Source organism: Simochromis diagramma, unplaced genomic scaffold (genome assembly GCF_900408965.1).
Source record: "Simochromis diagramma unplaced genomic scaffold, fSimDia1.1 OVJJ01000449.1, whole genome shotgun sequence".
NCBI classification, from domain to species: domain Eukaryota; kingdom Metazoa; phylum Chordata; class Actinopteri; order Cichliformes; family Cichlidae; genus Simochromis; species Simochromis diagramma.
In genome coordinates, this window is record NW_024387274.1 from 1,583,199 (window position 1) to 1,608,341 (window position 25,143).

At 41.0% G+C, this 25,143-nt stretch overlaps 1 protein-coding gene across 2 annotated transcripts in view; it reads right to left on the minus strand.

Moving 5' to 3' along the window:
* thsd7aa (thrombospondin, type I, domain containing 7Aa) overlaps positions 1-25,143 on the minus strand; it is a 178,677-nt gene that overhangs the window by 12,220 nt on the left and 141,314 nt on the right. For both annotated transcript variants that reach the window (XR_005691678.1, XM_040002628.1), the window contains exons 17-25: positions 22,751-22,904; positions 15,129-15,270; positions 14,219-14,334; positions 14,015-14,132; positions 9,316-9,461; positions 8,182-8,356; positions 6,184-6,357; positions 5,843-5,938; positions 3,262-3,344 (exon numbers count right to left, since the gene is read on the minus strand). Coding sequence is in view for 1 of the 2 variants with exons in the window: in XM_040002628.1 (XP_039858562.1) it covers positions 3,262-3,344; positions 5,843-5,938; positions 6,184-6,357; positions 8,182-8,356; positions 9,316-9,461; positions 14,015-14,132; positions 14,219-14,334; positions 15,129-15,270; positions 22,751-22,904 (1,204 nt within the window). In the remaining variant the exon portion in view is untranslated. The remainder of the gene's footprint in view (positions 1-3,261; positions 3,345-5,842; positions 5,939-6,183; positions 6,358-8,181; positions 8,357-9,315; positions 9,462-14,014; positions 14,133-14,218; positions 14,335-15,128; positions 15,271-22,750; positions 22,905-25,143) is intronic.

The window sequence follows — 25,143 nt, forward strand, 5'->3', positions numbered from 1 at the left end:
GAGAACATGTTTTTGTGTTTGTTTTCTGTTGAAGGGCAATTTCACTATCAGTGTGTGACTGGCCTGACTCTTTCATACATACTGAAGAAAAGGTTTGAATTGAATTGACTGAAAATATTAATGCAACACTGAACAATATTAAAGTAAGTGAGAGATATGTAGTTCTGACTGACCAAAGTACAAACTTTTTTGATGAGATGTGAAATTCAGTTGAGAAATGCATCAAAACTAATTAAAAAATATGTAGACACAGCAGTGCGTACAAGAACAATGGGAAATGTGTGTGGGGAAAATGTGTTCCACATTTGAGAACTACTCAAAGTGATCAAGAAAAACTGCAAAATGAATTACACATATGAATAAACATGCTTTAACTCAGGTATCATTCTTTTCAGAATTTTGCTGGACTGCAGATTCTTCACTGCCAATTAAAGAACTGAAAGCATTGGCAGTTATTAATTCAATCTGATATTACAGCATGACAACAGTCTGAGGAAAGCACTTAAAGGCCTTCACTCTCTGAGTAACAATCTCCAGGGTGGGCCATTTATATGGATACAGCGTAATAACATGGGAATGGTTGGTGATACTAAAGTCCTGTTTGTGGCACATTAGTATATGTGAGGGGGCAAACTCCTCAAGATGGGTGGTGACCATGGTGGCCATTAAAAGTCGGCCATCTTGGATACAACTTTTGTTTTTTCAATAGGAAGAGGGCCATGTGACACATCAAACTTATTGGTAATGTCACAAGAAAAACAGTGGTGTGCTTGGTTTCAACGTAACTTTATTCTTTCATGAGTTATTTACAAGTCTCTCTTTGTTCACAGCCATTGACATGTCGAAGAGGTTAACACGTGAGGAGCGGATCGAAATTGTGTTGATATCTGGTGAACAAAGTAACCGGGTCATTGCAGCAGATTTCAATGCAAGACACCCTACAAGACCACCCATCTCCCATGCTACAGTTAGCAAACTGCTTGCTAAGTTTCGTGAAACTGGTTCAGTGTTGGATTTGCCAAAATGTGGACGCAAGAAAACTGTCACTAATGAAGAAACATCAGTGGCTGTCCTAGCTTCATTCAGCAAGAGCCCACAGCGTAGCACTGGAGAGTGGCATTAGTCGAACATCCCTTCGGCGGATATTAGCTACTCACAAATGGCACCCTTACAAACTCCAGCTACTGCAGCATCTCAACGAGGATGACCCAGATCGGCGCACAGAATTTGCAGAATGGGCAAAACAAAAATTGGAACAGGACCCTCAGTTCACGCAGAAGATTTTGTTCAGTGATGAGGCAAACTTTTATGTGAATGGTGAAGTTAACAAACAAAACCACCGCTATTTGTCTGACACTAACCCACATTGGATGGATCCCTCCAAGACTGTTGGAACAACAAAAGTGATGGTTTGGTGTGGTATATGGGGTACAACGATAGTGGGTCCATTCTTCATCAATGGAAACCTCAAGGCCACTGGATATTTGAAATTGCTACATGATGATGTGTTTCCCTCTTTATGCACTGAAGCTGGCACGTTCCCTGAGTGTTTCCAGCAAGATGGTGCACCACCACATTATGGGTGCCAGGTCCGAGCATTCCTAGATGAACAGTTTCCTGGAAAATGGATTGGTCGTCGTGGGCCAGTTGAATGGCCCCCAAGGTCTCCCGATCTAACCCCCTTAGACTTTTATGTTTGGGGTCATCTCAAGGCACCTGTCTATGGTGTGAAGATACGAGATGTGCAGCACCTGAAACTACGGATACTGGATGCCTGTGCTGGCATTTCTCCTGCAGTGTTGCTATCAGTGTGTGAAGAGTGGGAGAAGAGGGTTGCATTGACAATCCAACACAATGGGCAGCACATTGAACACATTTTATAAGTGGTGAGAAACTTGTAAATAACTCATGACAGAATAAAGTTACGTTGAAACCAAGCACACCATTGTTTTTCTTGTGACATTACCAATAAGTTTGATGTGTCACATGGCCCTCTTCCTATTGAAAAAACAAAAGTTGTATCCAAGATGGCCGCCTTCTAAATGGCCACCATGGTCACCACCCATCTTGAGGAGTTTGCCCCCTCACATATACTAATGTGCCACAAATAGGACTTTAATATCACCAACCATTCCCATGTTATTACGCTGTATCCATATAAATGGCCCACCCTTTAGTCTCAAAGCCAATAGCCTGCCATCAAGAGCTAAGCATGACAAACGTTTTCGAAACCAATCACATGGACATCTGGTAAATAAGAATCTCTTCCTTTGGGATAAAAATGCTCCCTGCATGAGTAATTAATAAGATGTACTGTAGAAACATGACCTACTGACCTGAACTACTGAATAACATGAATAACCTCAAACAATCACATTTCTAAAGGTTTAAAAAAACAGAAATAAAACAGCAGCCATTCACAACTCAAAAGTCCAAGTCATGTAAGGTTTAGTCACATATCATGATGCCATTGCAAGTTTCACAATTTGTTAACAGCTTCTCTTATCAAATGTCTCAATAGCTCGAAAATAAGAAACCTCCTGTCTCAGAGTGATGGTGAAAAACTACTTCAGTCATTTATTACTTCTGGGCTGGGCTACTGCAATTGATTATTATCATGTTGTTCTAAAAGCTGCCTGAAAAGCTTTGAGTTGCTGCAGCAAGAGTACTGACAGGTAATATAGAGAGAGTCCTTATTTCCCCCAAATTGGATTCTCTTCAGTTCTCCCTGTTAAACCCAGAATCAAATTTAATTCTTCATATTCAAGGTCCTTAATAATCATAAACATCTTATCTTAAAGACCTCATATCATCCCAATAGAGAGCTTTGCTCTTGGATTGCAGGCTTACTTGTAGAAGTAAGAAGCAATAATGATGTGTTCTAATATAATACAACTATGAAGCAAACAGCAGGGTAGTTTTCTGCTTGTCTGCAACTATATCAGAATGAGAAACTGCTCATGCTGTAATGATTGTCATCTACACTGAATTTAATATTTGTAAGCATAAGCATTTCATTTTTCAAATGATGTATGATTTGAATCTTATATTCAAAAAGCAGGTGGAAGTTTTATTTTCTAGCATGAAGGGTTTAATGAGCTGTTCACACGAATGTAGAGCCTGGCAATAGAGCTAAAATAGCTCTATTAGATAGGTCTCAAATCCACCTGGACAGTTACTCAGTGGCACAGTGGAAGCTGAAGATTGGATCTGACCACAGATGTAAGAAAAATGAATGAACTGACTTCATCATATACTCACCTCTGTGCACAGGGACTGTGGCTTGGTGCATGGTGGGTTACACGATCGGTCTGCCTTTGGTTTGGCTGTTGTAAGGCATCCACCTGTGGAGTAAAGTTCAAAAGGTCAAACCAGAGGTTTGATGTTCTGTTTGGTTCTTTTTTTGCTTATTGTTTATACTGAGTTATATATCTTTTTTTAATATCTTGAGCCTTAGTTCTTCATTTGAGTTTCTGTTTATTTGTCTTTGTAATCTACTTAGGGTTTACTTTGTATAGTCTCTTGCGTTATTTTCATAGCCTTCCACCTTCCTTGTCAAGTATAAGTTATTTGCAATAAACCAAGAACCTCTCAGGTTGTGTCGGGTTTCCCAGCAGCACAAATCCTGTCACAGTGTTGACCAAATTCCTGAAGTGATTTGTCACACCTGTGGCATGATCCGTTGTGGATATCTTCGGAGCTGCAGCCAAGTGTGCCAGTGGAAGAGTGGGCTCTGTAGCTGCTCCCAGCATCGCAAGGCAAGTTTAAGCACGTCTGTGATTTTGGATCATCTGGGCCTGTCCTCTAAAGATCACCGCTGCCAGTTCCTTGGAGAGCCAGATGAAAGCGTGTGATCGCCCCTTTGACTATACTCAGAGGCTCTGGGAAGCTGCAGCGAGGTGGCCTCCCAGCACCCTCCATATTCAGTAATTCAGTATGTCCTGGACCTCAGTGGCAAGTGGGGCGTGTTGACTATGAAGTGTTGTGGTCGTACAGGGGTCACACAAATTAACCACCTCCTTAAAGCATGGAGAGAGGGAGAATCCATTTCTCCTGTTAGATTGGTAAAGGATAGAGATGAGTTGGGGTCGGAGGTGCCAACTTCAACCATTCCCACCTCTCTCCTTGTGACCACCTTCTAACATTGGCCCAGAGAGCAGATGTTGTGTGTCTGTTGTCTCCCCTGCCCAGCTGCACCGCTCTCATAGAACACCACTTTGAGACTAACCCTGGGGTGGTGCTGGTTTCACAGCTCTACGGGTTACCTGAACACAAAACGTAAAGAGTTCAGAGGGAATTGGCTGAAGAAAGATGGGTCTATGGATTTTTGATGGATTTGACCAAAGGTTACTGGCAGATTCCCTTTTCTCCAGAGTACAAGGAGAAAACGGCCTTTTCCACTCCGTATGGGTTGTACCAACTGGTCATCCTTCCTTTCAGCTTGCTGGTGCTTCGGCCACTTTCCAGCAGGTGCTGTGGCTGCACACTACACAGGCTGCCACCTATCTGTATAATGTTATCATCCACAGTGACAACTGGGCAGAGCATATGCAGCGGGAAGTGTGTGGTCAGATGAAGGGAGGTACAGTATATGGGGTACCAACTGGGAGGCAGGCAGGTGCACCCCAGATAGACAAAACAGCAGCCGTTGAATGGACTGATTCTTACATAGTACTTTTCTACACTGAGCACTCAAAACATTTTGCACTACTTGTCTTATTCACCCATTCACACAAGCACTTTTCTCAGTGGTCTTTCTATGTAAGGGCTTCTATCTTACATTCACACACAGTCATATTCTGATGGATGCACCGAGAGCATCTTGGGGTGGGTATCTTGCCTAAGGATATTTGGCATACAGACTGGAGCAGATGAGGATTGAACCACCAATCCTGATCTGCTTCCCATTTAATAGGTAGCCTGCTCTACCACCTGAGCTACAGCTACAGCCACCCCTGAATGTTATGTTAAAATGCCCGTGAGTAGGCCATGAGTTGGGTAATGGGGCTGTGTGCCAATGGAATGTGGCTTTGCGGCTCAGCTGCAGGGGAGGGGTGTAGTCCAGTGGGTTCAAAGGCAGTGCCTGGGGAGGCTTGCGGACACAGCTGTCAGCAATGGTCTAATGATGCTTAGAATAAAGTAATGGGAATGATGTAGACAGTGTGCAAGTGACACTGACAGAAAAAATGCAAGTCTGCAAAAGCATGGGGATCCAGCAAGGCTACTGAATATTTATTAGGTTGTGGGCTCTGGAGGAGAAATCAATATTAATATTCATGAAAGGAATGCCACTGCTTACAAGCAAAAATCTATGAAAAGGGAATAACAATGTGCATTGTGCCAATCACACATGCAAGGGCCAGCACAGCATCTGGAGCATCAGATCTACTGATATTTCTTCATGTATACAAAAATATGAATGAATTGGCTATTTGGAAAAGAAGTGGATGCAAAGTGCTGATGGTGATGGACAGCAGGCTTCAATCATCACTGTGGCACTGCTGGGGATTGAAACACATCTGTTATCTGGATCTCAAATTCTCTTTCCAGTAATGCTTGTGGGGAAGACTGTTTTAGGAAAGCTTATGCACATTGTCACCCTGCTAATCACAGAGCAAATCCCCATGTCAAAGATTTATTGCGGCAACTCATGCACACACTCACATTTACATCTGCTCTGTCTGAGATCAGGCTGTAAACTGGTCTACAATGGCAATTTGAGCATTCAGTAAATCGAGGGTTTTAAAGAACAGGCACTGAATTGGGAAAAGAAAAAAGAACTGACAGGGAGACTGTAGCTCATTTAGTTCATTTGTTCACTCAGTAAACACGTTCTTATTACCTGTGACATTGAGACCATCTGAACGCTCACACCAGACGTGCCGAGACGAGCCTCTCCACGGTCCAGATTTCCACTTGTAATCAAAACATTCACCGTCTACAGAAAGGATATAATCAGATGTTTTTGTTTAAAAAAATGTTTTTTTTATTTAAAATTAAATTATATAAATTATATGAATATTGTCGGTCCTTTTCACCACTTTTATTTTTTGTGTAGCTTACACTTACATTTCTTAGTGTAAGAAAAAAACAGGAAAAGGGACAAAACTATATCAGTGCTTAAATGTCTGAATTAATTGCAGTTCACATTAAAAAACATCCTTTGACCGGGACTATTGTGACCTGTACACGGTCGTGCTTCAAGCTCTTGTTCTGGACACTGCAGCAGGTTCTCTGGATCCTGGGCCACCACGGCTCTGGATCGAACTTGGACTGAACCGAAGCCCAGGTCAGCTCCATTTATGCAGCTTAGCTGGCATGAACTCCAAACAGTCCAGTCTGTCAAGTAGCACTCTCCTACAGAACAGAAATCAGTTAATCAGCAAACCAAAATGCAACATCACTGTATGATGTACAAACTAAGTTAGTGATAAACACAGTGTCCAGGCATCCAGAATCCATAATTAAAGTTTTAAGTGTTAAATTTTAAGTGTTAAGTGCATATCCACAGCCTATTCATGGCTTTGGGAGATTATATCATGTGCTGTTAAAATGTAATATTAAGCTAGTTAAAGGAAAATAAAACGTGAATGAAATGGCACACAAATCTTACACATTATACATTCTTTAAAATGAGCATTATGGTAGCCATCCATAATGTTTAGAAAGGCACTATACAGTGGTTATTAAATATTTATACCTATTTCTGGGGGTTCCTTCCAGGAGAATCTTTAAATCAAGTTTGCAAACTGATTTACTAAAGAAATCAAAACAGCTGGTCTCATTTTTCCTGCTTGATATAGTGGAAGTCATCGTGTGTCGAGGAGGCATTGTGTCAGGGTCCTGGGTCATTTGACCCAGCGTTTTGTGTTTATCATTATTATCATACTATGCTCTGGTTTATTCTGATGATGTATTTGGGTTTAGACTTTTTAAGTTCTTTGGGTTTTGGTTCTGTGCTTCCTCTGTCTGCCCGTGTGTTCCCTCCCTCTTGCAATGTCTGAGGTCTTGTGTCAAGCTCGTGTCTCCGCATACCTGTTGTTGTTTTTCCTGTTTTACTTTGATAGTCTCTGTCCTGTGTTTAGTGTGTCTGGTTTTGCTTCCCCTTGTCTAGTCAGCTTTGATTAGTCCCAGCTGTGCTCTCCTTCTGTGTCTCATGCCCTTGTTATCCCAGTGTGTATTTAAGGCCTGTGTTTCTGTGTCAGTGTCGCATCGTTAACGTCTGCTCACCATCCTCCCTCGCTGTGTGTTCCGTCTGCCTGCCTACTAGTTTAGTTTTTGTATTCCCAGTTCAGTTCAGTTTGTGCACAGCAATAAAGCTGTTTAAGTTCAGCTTTTGTCTTTGGGTCTTGGAGTCTGCGATTGGGTTCTTTTCTGCCTGCCCGCACACAGACCATGACACGTTGCAGAGATTAAAGAGCAGATGCTAGAAAATTGAGACATTTACCCACTGTAAAAATAAACTTGTCAATCAGGCATTTCTGGTTCATTTTAGTCCTTCAAGGGATCTATGTTGGTAAATCACCCGCAGCTGAACATCATCTCTTACTTTGCACTAAACTCTGCGGCTCGTGGCAGAGAAAGATTCAATGATTAGCATTAAGTAACAGCACTAGAACTGACAGGAAAAGAGAGCTCAAATAAAGGCTTTTAGAACATTCTGATAAATAATTGAAGTCATCCTCCCAAGAAGTAACAAATGGACATTTTTTACCATCATTCTGAGACAATGATTCCTGTTATAGTATTTATATATATGCTAATTTAAAGTCATATCCTGAATGACAACGTCAAGATAGAGCTGAAGGTCAAAACTATCCAAACTATGTACAGAGGAATTTAACTGGATATGACATTATCTGGGGGTGATGTATAATGTGAAAACGTCCTAGCACAGAACCCTGTGGAATTCTGTGATTAACTATTGTGTGTAAGCAAGGCTCCTTATTTACATACAAAAGTCAGAATCCATCAGATGATGAAATATTTAAAACCAGCACAGCAGAATTTCTTTCAATATCAACAATTTAGTCAGTGTATTTAATAGTGAAGCACATTAATTGTAATACTTGTGTGAATAGTCTTGGGTTTGGGTCCAATAGTAACAGACAAGTTACTGTTACCTCAGCAAGTGACTGCTCTTTATTAACAAAGAGGCTGGTGGATTCAACAACAACCTACCTGGACAGGGTACAGTACAGGGTTCCTGCAGAACTATTTGTGTGTTTCCTTCTACTGAGGGCTCCAGATCTCCACACAGTTCATCGTCCACCGCACTACCATCCTGTCGACCTGAACCGTCTGACACAAAGCACGACACATTCCTGAATCTCAGACCTTCTCCACACCTCGCTCCCTAATGGAAAAGCAAACAGAATTACACTAAATATGGATACAATTCAATCTACATTTAACTTCTGTAGTCCAGTCAGCTAGCTGGTAGCTTTAATCACATTCAGCTACTAGGCCTTCAAATGATTTTAAACCATTTGTGTTAGTCCTTGGTAAGTTTAAAAAAAAATTCTAAATATGGTAACAAACTACTGGTACTGGTACTACTGGTCACCTGCTGTTTGAAATGAGTTAAATATTAAACTATTATAACAATAATAACAATAATAATAATAATGATATCCTTCAGGTTAACATGGCAATTTAAAAGGAGAGGCATATAATAATAATAATAATAATAATAATAATAATAATAATAATAATAATAATAATTAGCCAAGACATTTGTCATGCTAATTGTCCCATTTTTCATTTATAAAGTTCTTATGAATACTAAGTATAAATTTTCAATTCAATTCACTTTTATTTATACAGCACCAAATCACAACAACAGTCGCCTCAAGGCGCTTCATATTGTAAGGTAGACCATGGCGACAGTGGGAAGGAAAAACTCTCTTTTAACAGGAAGAAACCTCCAGCAGAACCAGGCTCAGGGAGGGGCGGGGCCATCTGCTGCGACCAGTTATGGTGAGAGAAGGAAGACAGGATAAAGACATGCTGTGGAAGAGTCACAGCATGTCTTTTAGGGTTTACTAAATAGTGAAATGGCAAACGTCACAACAATGTTGGTCAAAGTCAGTCCTCTGGAAAGTCTCACAAGGTGTCATGACAGCATCTTGTGAGGCACCTCCATTTTGGACTATCCCTCCTCATCCAGGTGAGTATGTCAGGATGGTTTAATATGACTTTAATGGTTTTATATAATATTTTTCACGCTAGTGAATTTAGTGACTAGTGAAAATTAAATACAGTGTTTCACTATTCTGGTAAATATGTTGAAGAAGAAGAGGAAGGCTAATTGACCTCAGATTTGCACTCAGACCAGGCGCTGTATCTCCACCTGTAGCAGGGCTTCACCAGGCAGGGCTTCCACTGTTCCATTTGGGATGGACATGGCCTCCCATCACCCTGCGGAGCTTGGATCACTGTCCGTCTCCTCCACAGTTTGCCTGCCAAAAAGCAGATAAATGAATCAATTCAACTATTAATGGTTGGGTAAAAAAGAATAGGATAACATTAATTACTCGAAACATAAAGACAGTATTGTGTATATTTTCATGATGACAGCCTCACACTAAAAACAAATGTAGACTGTTTGTCTTCAGTTCCAGTTTAACTTTATTTTTGATGTTCTACAGTGTCTAAACCCTGGTCCCTCATGATTGTGATATCACTGTTTTATTACAAAGACTTTTCTTATTTATTTGTTTGATGTAAACAGAAGGCCTGCACTACTTTTGAAGGTCATAGCCATCTATCAGGCATGAAGGCTCAAATGCAATATAGTATCAACGTGTTTTTGGTACTGTGCCTGGTACCTGTGCATTCATTTTCAGTTAGTGGTTTCAAACTGAACCTGATTTTCAGTTGTTCTTTAGTCAGTACTAAGTAAATAACAATAGATACAAGGCCTGAAGTATATGGTTTAAGTCAGGGGTCTTAAATATAAGGCTCGGGGGCCAGAATCAGCCTGGCAAAGACTCTGCCCCACTGGAAAGCTTTAGAGGGCATAGACGTTTAACTTTTAGCTGTGTTTTCATAAGTTTACAGCTGTTTCTACTGATAAAGACCTCTTCCTTTGCTATTTAATGTCATGTAATGCTGTGTGAGGCAAGGAAGGACAGGACCCAAAGTGTAGCACTCTCGGGCAGGACCAAACTCAAAGGCAGCTTTTTTGAGGAATTTACAGATTTATTTAACTTCACTAGGAAGGCAATTGGTATTATACTGACAGAACAGACAGCCAGAGGGATGAGGGAGATCAAGACACCGGACGGAGGGAGACACAGACAATTTATACACAAGAGGGAACTGGGGCAGAGAAGAAACACCTGGGGAACATGGCTGGACATAATCTAACTAACAAGACAGGGGAAGCAAAACTAAACATGGCACACACAAGACAAGTTACTATCACTGCAAAACAGGAAATGGTAAATGGCCTGTATTTGTATAGCGCTTTACTAGTCCCTAAGGACCCCAAAGCGCTTTACACACCCAGTCATCCACCCATTCACGCACTGGTGATGGCAGCTACATTGTAGCCACAGCCGCCCTGGGGCGCACTGACAGAGGCGAGGCTGCTGGACACTGGCGCCACCACGTCACTAACACTGAGACACAGGCAAGAAAGAGCGCGATGGACAGAGAGAGGGTGAGAGACAGAGAGCAAACTTGACATTCATAAACAGACATAACTGACTCACTGCTGGGGATGCTGGGGAGGACACAGAGATGCAAGACCAAGACAAACAGGACACAAAATGGAACAAAGCTCCGAACTAAGAACTAGCACCAAGGCCTCGCAAAACTGAACATCAGAATAAGATCCTTAAAAGAGTGAACAAGGCCAAACAATGCTAAACACAAACCCAAACAAACTCCAAACACATGGTCAAACCCCAGGACCATGGCATTTAAACTATACCAAACAAATGAAATAAGAGATAAAGAATTAAATAACAGAAAAAAATCCTGTTTTATTTCTATCTACTATAGAAATTTCAGGGTAAATTTTCAGTAAAAAGTAAATAAATATTTTTTTAAGGAATTTTACACATTACGACAGAATTTCTGAGACATACTATTGAAATTGCACCTCTTTTTCAACTGGGAATATGGGGAGAGAACGCCAAGAGTCCATTCTACCAGATTCACTGTGCATTAAAAGGACTTTAAAGGAGGCAACTGGACTGTTTCACCTCTCATCCAAGAGGCTTCTTAAGGTCTAAAATCAAAAGCTGGAGAGTCCTGGGTATTTAAATCCTAGTGGGGTTGTCCATTAAGAAGGTCATTGACCCCCTATTAATCATTGTGAATCATCACAGGTGTGAAAAAAAGGAACATGTTACTACCACCACCATGAAACCACTGTGAGACCATACCTCACCCTATTATGTGGCCTATTGAAGTTACCTGTTGCAAAGTGCATTGAAGGCAGCTTACAGTATCATAAGCCACCACCTCTGTGTTTAAAGACGGTCATTCACATGGTTTTTTTTACTCTTCACTCAAACCATCTGTCCTAAATTCCAAAATGTGAACATTGGCATGATTCAGGTGTAGAGTCTTGTCCTGTCTGGATTGCTCTTCCATGTTGTTTCACATGTTTGTGGAGCAGCTGTTTGGTTTCTCCAATGTAGGGATCTGAGCACTACTCACACCACTGCACAGCTTAACTTCTGTTTGCGAGTTTTTGTCCTTGGGATGAACCAGAAATTGTCTCAGAGTGGGGCTGGATCTGAAGTGCACTGTGATGTCATGCTTGGATAAAATTCTCTGGGGTTTCTCTAACAAACCTGAGTTGAATGACTATGTTCTTCCGTTTGCCATTCTGTTTCTCCCAAGTTGGTGTCTGACCTTTTCTATCTATCTGCATTTATTTGATGAAGGCCTAGTTGGGACAACCACACGTTTTAAGAGCTTTCTTTCCATGTGTGCATTATAATACTATTTCCCTCCAGCCTTAGAGGCATTTTTACCCAGTGTTTCAGGGTCATGGATGAGATTGGATGGAGAAATTATTGCACTGGAGAGCGTACCTGAAACCTTCATCCAGATTTGACTCTGCTTCAGGTTGTGTTAGTTCAGTAATCCTTATTTCTGTTTCTGTGGCCATCTGTGTCCACTGTGAATGACCATCATTGAACAGAGATGGTGGCTTACGACACCATTTGTCAGCCACCTACAATGCAGCCTTGAGACATCTGACATAGTTAGCCTCTTAGATGCGGCGGCAACTTAACAGTCATCACTCCAACTGTTTCTTTCCGATAACTATGACAAGGAAGAAAACTGCATTGTTCCACCTGAATCAGAGGTTCAATTAATGGACTTTCCTCGTCAGTACCCTGACATAGACATAGGGATGCTGAACAGTGTGACTTTCCCATAGCACAACTTCCAGCAAGCCTTCTTTAAGATGGGAATCAATACCCCAGTCTACCAATTTAGAGGCACAACCCTACAGTAGATCTCCACGCAATATTACAGAGGCATGTCAATCAAACCGGCCCTATGACATTCACAGCCTTAGGGTACACAGGATGAATCTCATCCACACAAGGGGCACATTTTGCCACCAAGGAGCTGTTTAACTACTTCAAAAATTCAGTCATCTGAATCTCCCTCGTCCCAGACTCTGCTTCCATTATGGAAGACATGCCAGCAGGATGGATGAAAAGTGTTCCTTTCATTGACCAACTATATGCTCAGTTGACATCAGCAACACTCCCCCTACACCACACTCTGTGTGAGAAAACATTGCTTTTCCTTCCTGAGTCACATCATAATTTTCCAGAATTTAGGAGGTAGCTCAGGAAGTAGAGCAGGTCATCTACTAATCGGAAGGTTGGTGGTTCCAGTCCAAATGGCAAAGCATTCTTGGGAAAGATACCGAATTCCAAGTTGCTCTCTGAGGCACTTATCGGAGTGAGAATGTGTGAATGTCCGATAGAAAGGAATTAGGTGTAGAAAAAAGTGAATGGGTGAATCAGTACAAAGTGCTTCGAGTGCTCAAGTAGAATAGAAAAAGGAAGCAATTGCAACATGGCCTCACTGAACTCCTTGTTTCAGCTACTACCAGAGCCACACTCCATTTGGCCTGCCAGTACCTGTCTGCCACCTCCGGAGTCCTCCAAGCTACGCAAGCCTGACAGAACCCCTCCTTTAGCTTGTCAGCTCCCTTCATCTATGATGTCCACCATGTTGTTTGGGGATTATCAACAAAACAATTGTAGCTGCTCCTTTGTGAAGCCATCTCAACAATGTAGGTGAGGAACATGGTACATTTGGAGTCAGTATTCCCAGTTTCTCTCTGAATGCTGTCAAAGTTCTGATGGAGGTGGCCTCTGCCAGATGTTCCCAGTGTATCCTTCCTATATGTTTGAGTGTGCGAGGCCTGTCCACCATCCTACCCTGCCTTTTGATCTAACTAACTACTAGATGCTGATCTGTTAAATGCTTAGCTTCTCAAAAACTCTCAAAAAAATATTTCCAGAATCAATCATTTACCCAGGGCGTACTAGTGCCATGTGCACATGAACATTCCTCTGTCACAAACTGCACAAAAATCCAGTAATCTGAACCACTCGAGGCAGGCCGTTCCTCCCAATTACACCACTCCAGGTCTCACTGTCATGTGATGAAGTAGGACAGTGGAGTCACCAGGTGGGGAAGTCTCCTGCACTATAACCAGCAACTCCAAGCTAAGAGAACATTTGTAAAGCATTTGGACAATCTACATGAAGTAGAGGTTTGTAATTCTACTTCATGTGTTGATAAACACTTTTATTCCAGTGTTTATCAATCCTGTTAGAGCAGCTGAGCTGTGAACAGTTTCTATCTGTAAAATAACACAGTGCAGTGCAGATAAAGTACAGAAAACTTAAAAGGAAACATATATGATTAGAGACTGTTGGACTCAAACATTAGCACATACTAGCAATACACTACTGCAAAAAATGTAACTGGTTAATTCCAATTCTTCCCTGGATTTGTTTACCTGCCAGTCCACATGTGTGACTACAGCCAGACCATGGTGACCAGTCAGACAGCTGGCAATTAACAGGACACTCCACAACACAGGATGCATTCATTTGCCACTTTCTCTCCAGACCAAGCTGCAAAGAAATATCATTAGTATTTCATGAACTCAAACAGAACCATTTACAAAGGTTTAAAAGGCAAGCAGTACCAAACATCTCACCTCTTTGCAGAACATGAGGTCTACAGATTTACCATCACTACGCACACAGTCCAGCATGCGGGTTTTGAATCCATTTCCACACACTGCTTTGTCACTGAGCTGACAGGTACTCCATTCTGAAGAGACACAGTAAAAGGTCAGCATAACAGGGGTGGCTGTAGCTCAGGAGGTAGGAGAGTAGGTCATCTACAGTCTGAAGGTTGGTGGTTCAATCTCTGGCTGCTTCAGTCTGTATGCCTGGGCAAGGTACTAACCCCAAGTTGTTTATTTCTGACCCATAAAATACTTTTTAATGACTGGGCCAAAGTTTCAGTTTAAACAACCGACATTCTGTTTTCCTTCCTTTAATTAATCCGTGCATGCTGGATGTACACTCAGTGAAAGATCGCAAGTCTTTTGCAAAGCCAACACAAAAAGACAATCATTCATGCTCACATTGACACCTATGAGGATTTAAACATACAGTACATGGAAAAAGCTCACGCAGGCACAAAGTGAAACGGTAACTTTACACAGAAGGGCACTGAACAGCTTAAACCCAGGATGTGCTTGCTTTGAATTTGCAGTGCTAAACACTGCACTACGCTGTGTCTTTAAATCAGGGGTCTTGAACTCCAGGCCTCGAGGGCTGGTGTCCTGCAGGTTTAGATATCACCCTGGATCAAGTGATTAGTTCATTACCAGGCCTCTGGAGAACTTCCGGACATGTTGAGGAGGTAATTTAGACATTTAAATCAGCTGTGTTGGATCAAGGACACATCTAAAACCTGCAGGACACCGGCCCTCGAGGCCTGGAGTTTGAGACCCCTGCTTTAAGTACAGAATTTAATTGATTTGCATTCATTGTCTTTATTAACATACATAATATCCCAACTTCTTTGGAAACAAATCTGAACAGGTTAATGCTGACCAGTGATGTTGTAGGTGTAGTGAAAGCAGTTCCTGTTGAGTTTGCATGGCTCTGTCTCTTTAGTCGGTGGACACTCCTTCTTTTCTCCTGGCTGTCGGAGCGGGTAAGCACTCCTCTCCCGGGTGCTGTTCTCACTACATGGCTGAAAAGCAGAGGGAAAGGTTCTGACTGTTTTACATAAGCACACATTAGAAGCGTGGAACATAAAGGCTTTTGATTTTTCTATGTTGCAGATAGACAGACAGAAGTAATTTGACTGAAATTTGATCTCTTTTGATGAGATGTGAGATTCAAGATTCATATCTTGCATTGAAATACTAGCAGTTTGTATTGGTGAAATGTGTTTCTGATTTGAGAACTGTATTAACAGTAGTAAGAATTACTTTTCTGCTGTCACAACTGTGCCAAAGCGATCAAGAAAAACTTTGTGTGTTTTCACACACAAAGTCCTGAATGATCAGGCCTAATTCATATATTCACCTTCAGAAGTCAAAGTCATTATCAGTGATAATCCCAACTCTAATTCTAACCCTCGGCAATCAGAATATTGTTTTTATTTCACAGTTAATCCAAGTTTTGGCAACAGAGAACTGAGAAAATGATCATTTTAATTGGCACACAGGAAAATCTATTCACATTTTTCAAAAAATAAGTCACGACCTTCTCCAAAATATATGATCAAGGCTCCATGATATCCCAAAAGAGCACTTTGTTTACTTATGGTTTCCTTCCTTCCTTGTTTCATTCCATCCATCCAATCTCCTCTGCTTATCCAATTCAGGGTTGTGAGGGGTTGGAACATTGCGGTTCTCTCTTACATAATGAAGGGTCTCACTATATAAAGTGTGTTGACACGATTGTTGTTAGCAGTATATAAATAAAAGTGAATTGAATTAACATACAAACAAATATGTGACACTGAGCAATACCAGCTAGATATATTTCGGCTCAGCTCAACACACAGCTCAATTCTGGATGCAGTATCCTGGAGACGGGCTAATCTTTATTCCACTTTGGAGTTGCATTCAGTAAGAAGTAGTGAACTAGGGTAGGTATACTTCTCTTTGCTGGTAGTTTCCTCAGATGGATGTTTCCATGCACCTTGGGGTAAGAGAACAGGTCCTCACTGTTGTTTTTCCCTGTGCCCCAAGCATCAGCTCAGAGTACACAGCCTTCTGGGAGTGCCTGGCTGATAGCTGGAATGTCCCCCACCTCGGGACTGATTTGTTGTCCTTGGGGACCTCAGCATTCATGTGAGCAATGACAGTGAAGGCTGGTGGAGTGTGATCGGGAGCAACATCCTACCTGACGTCTAAGGAGCTCGGAAAGAAAAGCATCTGGACTTCTTTAAGTTGCTTGAACTTAAAGGATGAGCTCATTGTGAAACCATGCCCCACCCTACCATGTGATTGCGAAATCACATGATAGGGTGGGGCCAGGTTTCACAATGAGCTCACCCAAAACCCTGGCTGATTGTGACCCACACCCGTTTTCACACCTTGGCTCATGTGATTAGGTAGAGGATCATCAGGGGGTCCTTTGTCCCTCTTTGGGGGGAAACTCCCACTGGGTTTAAATCTGGGACTCTCCGCCATTTGACCTTAGAACTGAAGAAGCTTCTCGGATGAGAGGTGAAACGTCTTCAAGCAACTTAAAGAAGTCCAGACGCTTTTCTTTCCAAGCTCCTTAGACTACGATGACCTGGATGACTGAGAACCTTCACAGACACATCCTACCTGACCTAAACCTGAGCGGCGCGCTGTAACTGGACTTCTTTGTTGTTCACAGGTTATCTATAATAAGCATGAGAGTTTTCATAAGTGCATTTGGCACTAGGACACACTTGGTTGCAGGCTAATGATTGATTCTGTAATCATATCATGCATTTCTTGGACTTTTGGGTGGAGAGGTGAGCTGCTTCTGTTGGCGTCATCATGCAGTTATTTGTATAAATTGCCTGAGATAAGATTTAGCAACTCCAAGTCTGAATCCTTTGTTTTCATCTGGGAAAAGTTCTACCCTGGGGTGGGGCTGAATTATTGCCCCAAGTACATCAGTTTGTCTCAGAGTCTTATTCATTAAAGAGGGAAAAATGATGAAGGAGACTGACAGATGGATTTGTGCAACATATGCAGTAATGCTACTGCTGTAGCATGAGCATTGAGTATGAAAGAGAAGTTTTTGATTTACTGGGCAATATATTTTCCTACCCTCACCTATGACCACAAGCTCTGGGTAGTGACTAAAAAATGAGATCACATATACAAACAGTTGACATTAGCTTCCTCTGAAGGGTGTCTTGGCTCTCCTATAGAAGTAGGGTTAGAGCTTGGTCATGCTGAAGGGACTGAAATTAGAGCCTTTACTCCTCCTTATCAAAAGGAGCCAATTCAGGTCCTTTGTGCATCTGACCTTTTGAGCATCATCTAGGTGAGATGTGCTGGACAAGTCCAGCTGGAAGCAAACCCTATTCTAACCCAGGATATGCTGGTGAGAACATATGTCTCGGCTGGTTTAGTATGGAGTGCCAGGACTGCCATAATGAATTAATTAAATACACCATTAAATAATTAATTAAATGTGGCAATAATTAATTAAAATTGGAATTAATTAATTAAATAAATAGTTATGACACATGTAATTAATTAATTATTGACACATTTAATTAATTATTTATGTATTTCACATTTTAATTAATTATTGACACATTTAATTAATTATTGACACATTTAATTAATTATTTAATGATATATTTATTTATTTCATTTTGGCAGTCCTGGCGCCTGGCTCTCATCATGAAATAACTTATATAATAACTAATCTGTCAGCCTCACCCATCAAACTCAGGGGGCGGGGTTAACGCTGCCCATGCAGCTTCTCTAACATTTGATTGGTTGCCGTGCAAAGTAAGTCAAAACAGGTCGATCCTAGATAATCGATTGCTTGTGTAGACTTGGGGCAGCCAGGTATCCCAGAATGCAGATCAAATCACAGGCAGCAATGGTGGTGGTGTAGTTTTAAAATACCCCGTTTTTCTGTCACCAGCTACACTTTTAACAGTGTTTTAGCCGCGAATGTCGCGCCGTATGTCTGGTCAGGTTGTCAACATAGAACATGTTTGCAAAAGTGCTCAGATGTTTTCAGAGATTTCACTAGCTCTGCTAACAATTAGCATGCAGAGTGCACCCAGGGGGTTACGTTAACCGGTTTGTTTACATATTCCACTCCGTGTTCCACATGTTGCATTCGCAGATTCTCATTTTCACCGAACGATCGTCTCTTTCCGCCTGGTCTTGTGTCTCTGTGCTTATGTAACATAAAGAACGAGCTGACATTTTTCTCACGAAACCAGCGATCAGCTCAACAGACCCTCAGTTTACCTGCATGCATCCTCCTCCTCATCTGTCAGCTGTTTAACACCTGCTGCTAATTCTAGAAACACGCCTACGTTACCTGGTGATAGTCACAGTTTAACTGGGCAGCCGGTGCTCGATATAAAGCAATGTCAGCACATTTTTCTGCACAAGATAAGTAAATATAGTGTTTTCCCCGAGCGCAGAGCTGCTGGAGCTTGTTTCCTTACAGAGCACTTTATAGGTGAAGCAGCTTCATCAGCGGCTGATGTCCAATCACCGGCACACAGCTTTGAAACCTCAGCTGAGTTTTAGCTCTCAGTGGTTAAACGCTGGACTTCATTCACTCAGGCTCTGTCTGTCGGGTCACGTTTACTTCGCTGTTTTATTTACAACTGAGCAAATCGGTTTGGCTGAGGTTAAAGTTACGTTTCATAACTGCATAGTTTCACAGACGTTTAATAGTTCACTGGCACATGTGTTAGACTGAACTATCATCTAAATATCATCTGTTTTTTAATAGTTATTCAACTGTATTCTAAGCACCAGCTGTCTGTTAGAATGTGATTTTTTTTCTCTCTCTGTTGGCAGAGGTATAAAAATGCGCAGGAAAATCTGACGTGCATGGCAAACTTCACCGACGATATTTAGGGAGGAATAAACACACATCAAACATAAATGAACCATTTGCCTGTCTCCATAGTTGAGAGCATTTTCTCTTCTTATGTCAACACTCTCTCTCTTTTTTTTTTTTTTTTTTTTCTTTTTTTTTCTTTTTCGGTCATGTTATGTTTACCTGTCAAAGGCTTGTTACAAACTATGAAACACATGGTGCAGACTTCTGGATGTTAGAAGAAAACTAATACTGCTCATGAAGGAGACTAAAGGCAGGAAGGTGTCCTTTAAAACTAAACATGTTAATAGGACCTCCCTATTTATATCATAGTTTATGATATAGCACGTGTATTTCAGTAATAGCCTGCTGATTTCAGGTGAACAGTCGCACAGCTCACGTAGGCGTTATCTGTGAAACTCCTTAACTATAATTTATCCAAGTTAACTTCAGTTAACCATTCAGACAGTTCTTTTGCAATGAAAAACATAAACACCCATGCTGGTGTAGGTTTCCTCAGTGCCAGCTGTTAACATTATAGCTGCTTATGCAGTAACCATGGTAACCACGGACTCTGAGCGGCTGGATCGACGGAGGTCAGACAACAATTTTACATGTATGATCTTAAAACAGGACACAGCCACTATACGTGCTGGCCTCATATCAAATGTGAAGGCAGACTGAGTCTATGTTTGACGTTTTTTATATCTAATCTTCCTTTTCAAACATTTAAACAGCAGCGAGTCTGCAGCTGAGGGAATACAAACTCAAATTGTCGGAACAGGTTTGCTCGTTTCTTGGATTCATTTGGTGATTTATTAAATGTATAACTGTTATTCTAATCTGCTGCTGAGTCTCTTACACTTTTCTTTATGCTGTATATTTTCTCGTCTCTGGAATAGTTGGCAGTTAGATAGTCAGCTGGGAAACTGTGTTAACTCATGGAGCTGAGGATATCGTGGATATGCTGACCTCGCTCCGTGGTGTACAGGGCCGTTTACCCTCATGATTAATATTCGCAATAAAAATATTAGCCGAACATCATGAAGTCTGTATGTGTGTCATAGTGTCGAACAACCTTTGTACAGTTAAAGCCAGCAGTTACTACATGACAGAAACACCAACGTTATCTCTTTTATGCGTTTATACACAGGTCACGCTGATTACTGAACAAAAACCCAAAGATCAGATGTTAAACAGATTTATTTGCTCTCTCTCCTCCTTAAACATGTTTTTAATGGTAATTATAATTCAGAATTGGCGACTGAAACACGTAGGACACATACGAACATCAGGAAATAAAACCCCGATAAATATAACCTCAGTAAAAGAAGTCAGCGGGGGTTACTACAGCTGTGTACCGGGGCCTGCGCTTTGTCGGTGGGATTGCTTGCGAGGCGAGCGGGTCTATCCCACGCTTTGCCGTGAGACTGGGCAGGCATCTCCGAAATCATCGAAGCACTTTTGCAAAGAGGCTGTATCTTGACAAACCGACCAGACACATGAAGATTAAACCACTACATTCTCGGCTAAAAAAATATTAAAACTGTATTTGGTGACACACAAACAGGGTTTTTCAATGTTCAGTTCTGTTAGCTTCCACATGCCGGTTGTTGTGTGCTAGAAACAATGGCCACCAGGCCAAAGCAATGGTTTTGACTCGATCAGCGTTAACCCCGCCCCCTGAGTTTGATGGGTGAGGCTGACAGATAAAATTATTTCATGATGAGAGCCAGGCGCCAGGACTGCCAAAATGAAATAAATAAATATATCATTAAATAATTAATTAAATGTGTCAATAATTATTTAAATGTGTCAATAATTAATTAAAATGTGAAATACATAAATAATTAATTAAATGTGTCAATAATTAATTAATTAAATGTGTCAATAATTAATTTAAATGTGAAATACATAAATAATTAATTAAACTTGTCAATAATTAATTAATTACATGTGTCATAACTATTTATTTAATTAATTAATTCCAATTTTAATTAATTATTGCCACATTTAATTAATTATTTAATGGTGTATTTAATTAATGCATTATGGCAGTCCTGGCACTCCATAGTTTAGAAGCATCTTAATTTCCACCTTGTTTAGCTCCTCATGTTGGTGCTATGCTTTTACTTTTTCCCACCATTGGCTGCCAGATTTTCATCTTATCTCCTATTGGTAAATTAATTGGAGCTACATACTATATATCCCATTCTGGACTGTAATAATGAGTGAAATTTTGTCCTTGTTCAAAATATAGGGTTAAGATTACCACCTATGATGACTTAGAAATAAGAGAGTTAATCCAGTTATTTTTCATTTAAATCACTTTTTCATTTTTGTGCAAAGTTTGGGAACATTTGTATTACCAGTCTCATCAGTTAATTCTAGTAACTTGTTAGATTATAAACAATTTGGGTCAATAATCGCTGACTTTCATCTGGTGATTAAGACAACTCCCTGAGAATCTGAAAATGATGCTACAAAGCAGGGGAAGGCTTTAAACTATATCACTACTGTATCCAGTGTAATGGTTTTTAACTTCATTACACAATAGCCATATAGAAATACGAGACAATCTGATTGGCTGAGAAGTCTTAAAACTCTGAAGTTGCTGGGTCCAATCTATTTACACATATGGGAAATTAGAATTCCCTTTATGCAGCATGCTTATCTTTCTTAAACTGCCTTTACACCACAAGACACATTCACCCATCAACAAACATATGTACTTATTCACAGAGTGCCTTTTTAGCACGAAGAGCGGGTTTAGTTGACACAGACGGGGTTCCTCTATTACTATTACCTTCACTAGATAAAACCACTACTTTAACTCTGGTTTCAACTATCCACTATATAATAAAGGCAACATGTCAGAAACAATGTAAGATTTATGGCTGTGAAGGTTCTCAGTCATCCAGGTCATCGTAGTCTAAGGAGCTTGGAAAGAAAAGCGTCTGGACTTCTTTAAGTTGCTTGAAGACGTTTCACCTCTCATCCGAGAAGCTTCTTCAGTTCTAAGGTCAATGGCGCACAAGCGCGTGGCACGACATAGAAGAGCCACCTCCACAGGACAAGACTCAGCAGTCCATCTACATCTAATGGTCAAAGGTCACTCTTGCGAGGATGCCAATGTTCACATTTTGGACAGAGAGGACAGATGGTTTGAAAGAGGAGTGAAAGAAGCATCTATGTCCACTGTGAGCGACCATCTTTGAACAGAGGCGGTGGTTTACGACACCAACTGTCTGCCCTCTATAATCCAGTTTTGAGTTCCCTCCCCAGACGCCTTAACGCCCACTCACATCCTGGGCCATCTGACCTCAGGAATTCGCATGATAAGGTGGGGCCAGGTTTCACAATGAGCTCACCTGAAACTCTGGCTGACTGGGACCCACACCCAGTTTCACACCTTGGCTCAGGCGATTAGAGGATCATCAGGGGGTCCTTTTGTCCCTCTGTGGGGGGAAACTCCCACTAGGTTTAAATCTGGGACTCCCCTCCATTTGACCTTAGAACTGAAGAAGCTTCTCGGATGAGAGGTGAAACGTCTTCAAGCAACTTAAAGAAGTCCAGACGCTTTTCTTTGCAAGCTCCTTTGACAATGTAAGATTTAGAAAGAAAAAAAAAGACTGGCAACTTCATTCCATCCTTACCAGTGGACATGGGCTCCAAGCTCCCCAGTCTGACAACACACAGTCTTCCGGGCAGGGCAGGTGGCTCTTGCGGGCCCCCAAAGGCATTTCCTCTGGGTCACACAAGTAGTCCTCCACCTGTTCAGAGGGCCCGTCTATAGTGTTCAGCATGCACCTGGTCACAAAAAGTTGAAGCAAAAGTTAGTTTCACAGGATTCCTTCAACAACACTCGAATATTTGAGCCTATTTTTACAGTCTTCTTGAACTAAAGCTGTTAATAAACATGAATACATGTGGTCTTTGTAGTCTTTGTAAAGCTAAATATCTGGATATTAAACCAGATGTACTCTATATTGCCAAAAATATATTTTTTAATGAAAATGGTTTAACATGATGTCGACCCATCCTCTAAACTATAACAGCTTCAACTCTTCTGGGAAGACTTTCCATATGATGGGGATTTTTGACTACTCTTCAAGAAGCACATTTGTGAGGTCAGACACTGATAATGGACACGAAGGCCAGTCCCCACTGGGGATTTTAATCATGTGGATTTAAAATCTGTGCTTTCTAAATTCCATCATCACATTATGTGTGAAATGATCAGGCCAGACCCGATCAAGGGAAAGCACACTGCTGAGGTAGTGAAGAAAGCCCACAAGAGACTCTACTTTCTGAGGGTTCTCAGAAAGAATAACATCCCTGAGAAACTGTTTGTGTCCTACTATCACTGCACAGTAGAAAGTGTCCTGGTATCCTTCTCCAGCTGCACAGTAGCACAGAAGAGAAACCACTGCAGGGTTACACGGGTCGCCCAGCAGATAGTGAGCTGTCCACTCCCCTCATTTAAAGAACTGCACAACTCCCACACTGAGAGTGGTCTCAGGAACATTAAGAAAATCCCTCAACACCCATCACTCCCCGATCATGACCTGTTTCAAAGTCTACTTTTAGCCAGATGATTAAGATCCATAAAGACAGACTTAGGAAAAGCTTTTATCCCTCAGCCATCACATTGCTGCTAAGATAATCAGACAATCTGATCGAATACAACTTTCATGTACAATGTTTACAATGTTACAACACCGTCTCATGTTACCATGTTTACAACTTTATGAGCATCACTGCTCCCAACAAACATAATCCGGTCGTTCAGTCTGACGTCACTAGCCGTGTCTGGGCCTAAACTCCGCTGCAGGTCCATATATCAAACGATCACTATGGCATTACTGAGAGTTGAAAAACTGTCTAAAGTCTTTCATCTTTAATAAAATGATCAGCGTTCTGCTCTACCAGGTGTAACAATTAAGTTTAACATCCAGGCATCCATGAAAACTGAATTTATGACATTTAACGGAGTTAGAAGTTAGCAGGAAGTTAGCTCGCTAGCTTCTATCTAAATACAATATAGCATGTCCTGACTGCGGGGTTTTGGAAACAAATGAAAACGTACAGCTCTGTTATCACTTCCAGCATAAATGAAGACAGAAAACTAAACAGCAGTGACGTTTGTAGGGTTACTGAAGTTTGGCTAGCTGGTATATAATGATGTGCTACGTGACCGTTAGCGACACAGCTATGTTAGCATAATATAAACAAGCTAACTTTTTTTCCACTCGATAAAAGTTAACGTGAGTGTTGTCGGTGGTCAGGAACAAATGTAATCGCATGGCAGGATGCTGTAAAAGGACCAAACTTCAGCCAGGAGAACAACTGAGATAATCCATCCACAATACGAGGTTAGTCATTCATATACTGCTGCATGGGCTGGGCTGTAGTTACATCCTAAGGTTTTAAAAACTGAGCTTAAATAAATGATTAGCGGTAATAAAAGCCGAGGGAGGTCAACAGTGATCACTGACTGTTTTAGGAGCTTTTTGAGATTAAATAAAACAAGATACAAAACATTAAACATGTTAACAACACAAAAGCCATATTAAACGCAGACTACTTTAGGCCCGGAAGTAGGATTCGTCACGTCATCACTTAACGACCGGATAGGTTGTTGGGAGCAGTGATTGTTCCCAACAAGGGTTGTTCACATCCCTGCTGTTATTTGCACACGTTTCCCATTTTCTGTAAACAGTTTGTCAGGTTTTTTAAAGCACAAATATATAGCACTTTTTGTATATTTTTAAAAGGATTATCTTACTCACTTTCACATTTCTTTGAATTTGAGTATGCTATTTTTTACTAACTGTATGGTAATCTTTTTTTTGGATGTTGTAAATTTGCCCTTACAGTCTCTTATTTCTTTTCTTTTTTTCTTTTTTTTTTTTTACTTTTGTTACTTTTGTGTGAATCTGCATGCTCCATCTGCCTGTCACTTTGCTGATGGAACACCTGAATTTCCCCAAAGAGGGACAACAAAGGATATTTCTATTCTTTTCAATGATTTGGATGGGTCAGTGAA